The following is a 1,147-nucleotide window of genomic DNA, read 5'->3' as shown; positions in this document are numbered from 1 at the left end:
GGATAGAAAACAAACAATAGAACGTAATCATTAACAATAGTGAAAATAGCGTCTTTGTGTGTATGAATGAACAGAAATAGAGGAGCGGCATGCTCGCCATGGCAGGGGTGCGGGACCCCAAGACGCACTGGAGATGCTCGCGGTACAGCGAAAAACAGGTTGTAAAATAGCTTGCTGAAGACAGATACGGTTAACGAAAACGAAGATAGAAAACGCAAAGATAGAATAGAAAAGACGGCGAAAACAATGTCAAGTAAAGGAAAAACCCTGCGCCAGAGGCTGCAGAAAGTACAGGAAAAATAAAGGCGAAGAACAGAAATACTCGTAAATGAAAAGGAATGAAAACAAAAAGAGAGTTGCAACGAAGGGTTGGGTGGGTGGGCTTTTAAAACTTTGACGGCTGCGGAATGCTTTTGGCGGGAAGGGCGAATGCTTCAGCAATCACGATACATACGAGAAGTGATCGTGAGGGTTAAAAGATAAGCAAGAGAAGAAGTAAGAAGAGCAGTCACAAGTTATCTCGAGCACGTGTCGGTGCATTCCCGACAGGATGGCAGAGGTGTTGTTTCGCGCGTTACAATTTGAAAACATCGCGAAAGTGCATCCTGAAACAACCAGTGTTGTACAAACGTGCGACATGGACTTGGGCTCTACACATAAAACTTCATCTGCGCATTTCGCGGCACAAAAGCATTAACCAAAACAACGAATCAAGAAAAGAGACCAAATATCACGCCAACCACAACCAAAATATCAGCAAACTAAATAAGTGACACGCTCTTTCTTCAGAGTACGAAACTCAATCAGAACCGCTTCCCTAACCCTAACCCTAACCCTAACCCTGCCCTTTCCTACACCACGGCAGCCCCAACACCAACGCACACAGCACAAGACAGCAGGTTGCGCACGCCACACCACCATGTACATACGCTATGTTGCTCCCTCCGTCTCTTACAGCACCACACACTCAGCAGCAGAGAGCCCTCTATCGCACGCTCACCCCACAGCACACCCGTCCAGCCATACACAACACGCAGCCACTCACCGTCAGGCCACACACACGCACCAGACGGAGCAGTGTCAGCGTCCCCCGCACGGTGCACAGCGGCAGATTCCCCAGTTTGGGCCGCACTCGCAGCACTCCCAG

At 48.7% G+C, this 1,147-nt stretch overlaps 1 protein-coding gene across 1 annotated transcript; it reads right to left on the bottom strand.

Annotated features, from left to right (window-relative positions):
- Positions 1–441: 441 nt before the first annotated feature.
- Positions 442–639, bottom strand: ABB37_08037 (hypothetical protein; the record flags this gene model as incomplete). Its single annotated transcript, XM_015806890.1, has 1 exon — positions 442–639. One exon carries the CDS (start codon positions 637–639, stop codon positions 442–444), a length of 198 nt encoding a protein of 65 aa, XP_015654761.1.
- Between the last annotated feature and the right edge of the window lie 508 nt (positions 640–1,147).

This window comes from Leptomonas pyrrhocoris (assembly GCF_001293395.1).
Source record: "Leptomonas pyrrhocoris isolate H10 chromosome Unknown, whole genome shotgun sequence".
NCBI lineage: Eukaryota > Euglenozoa > Kinetoplastea > Trypanosomatida > Trypanosomatidae > Leptomonas > Leptomonas pyrrhocoris.
The sequence above is the reverse complement of the archived record's forward strand: the minus strand, read 5'-3'. Positions and strand labels throughout refer to the sequence as shown.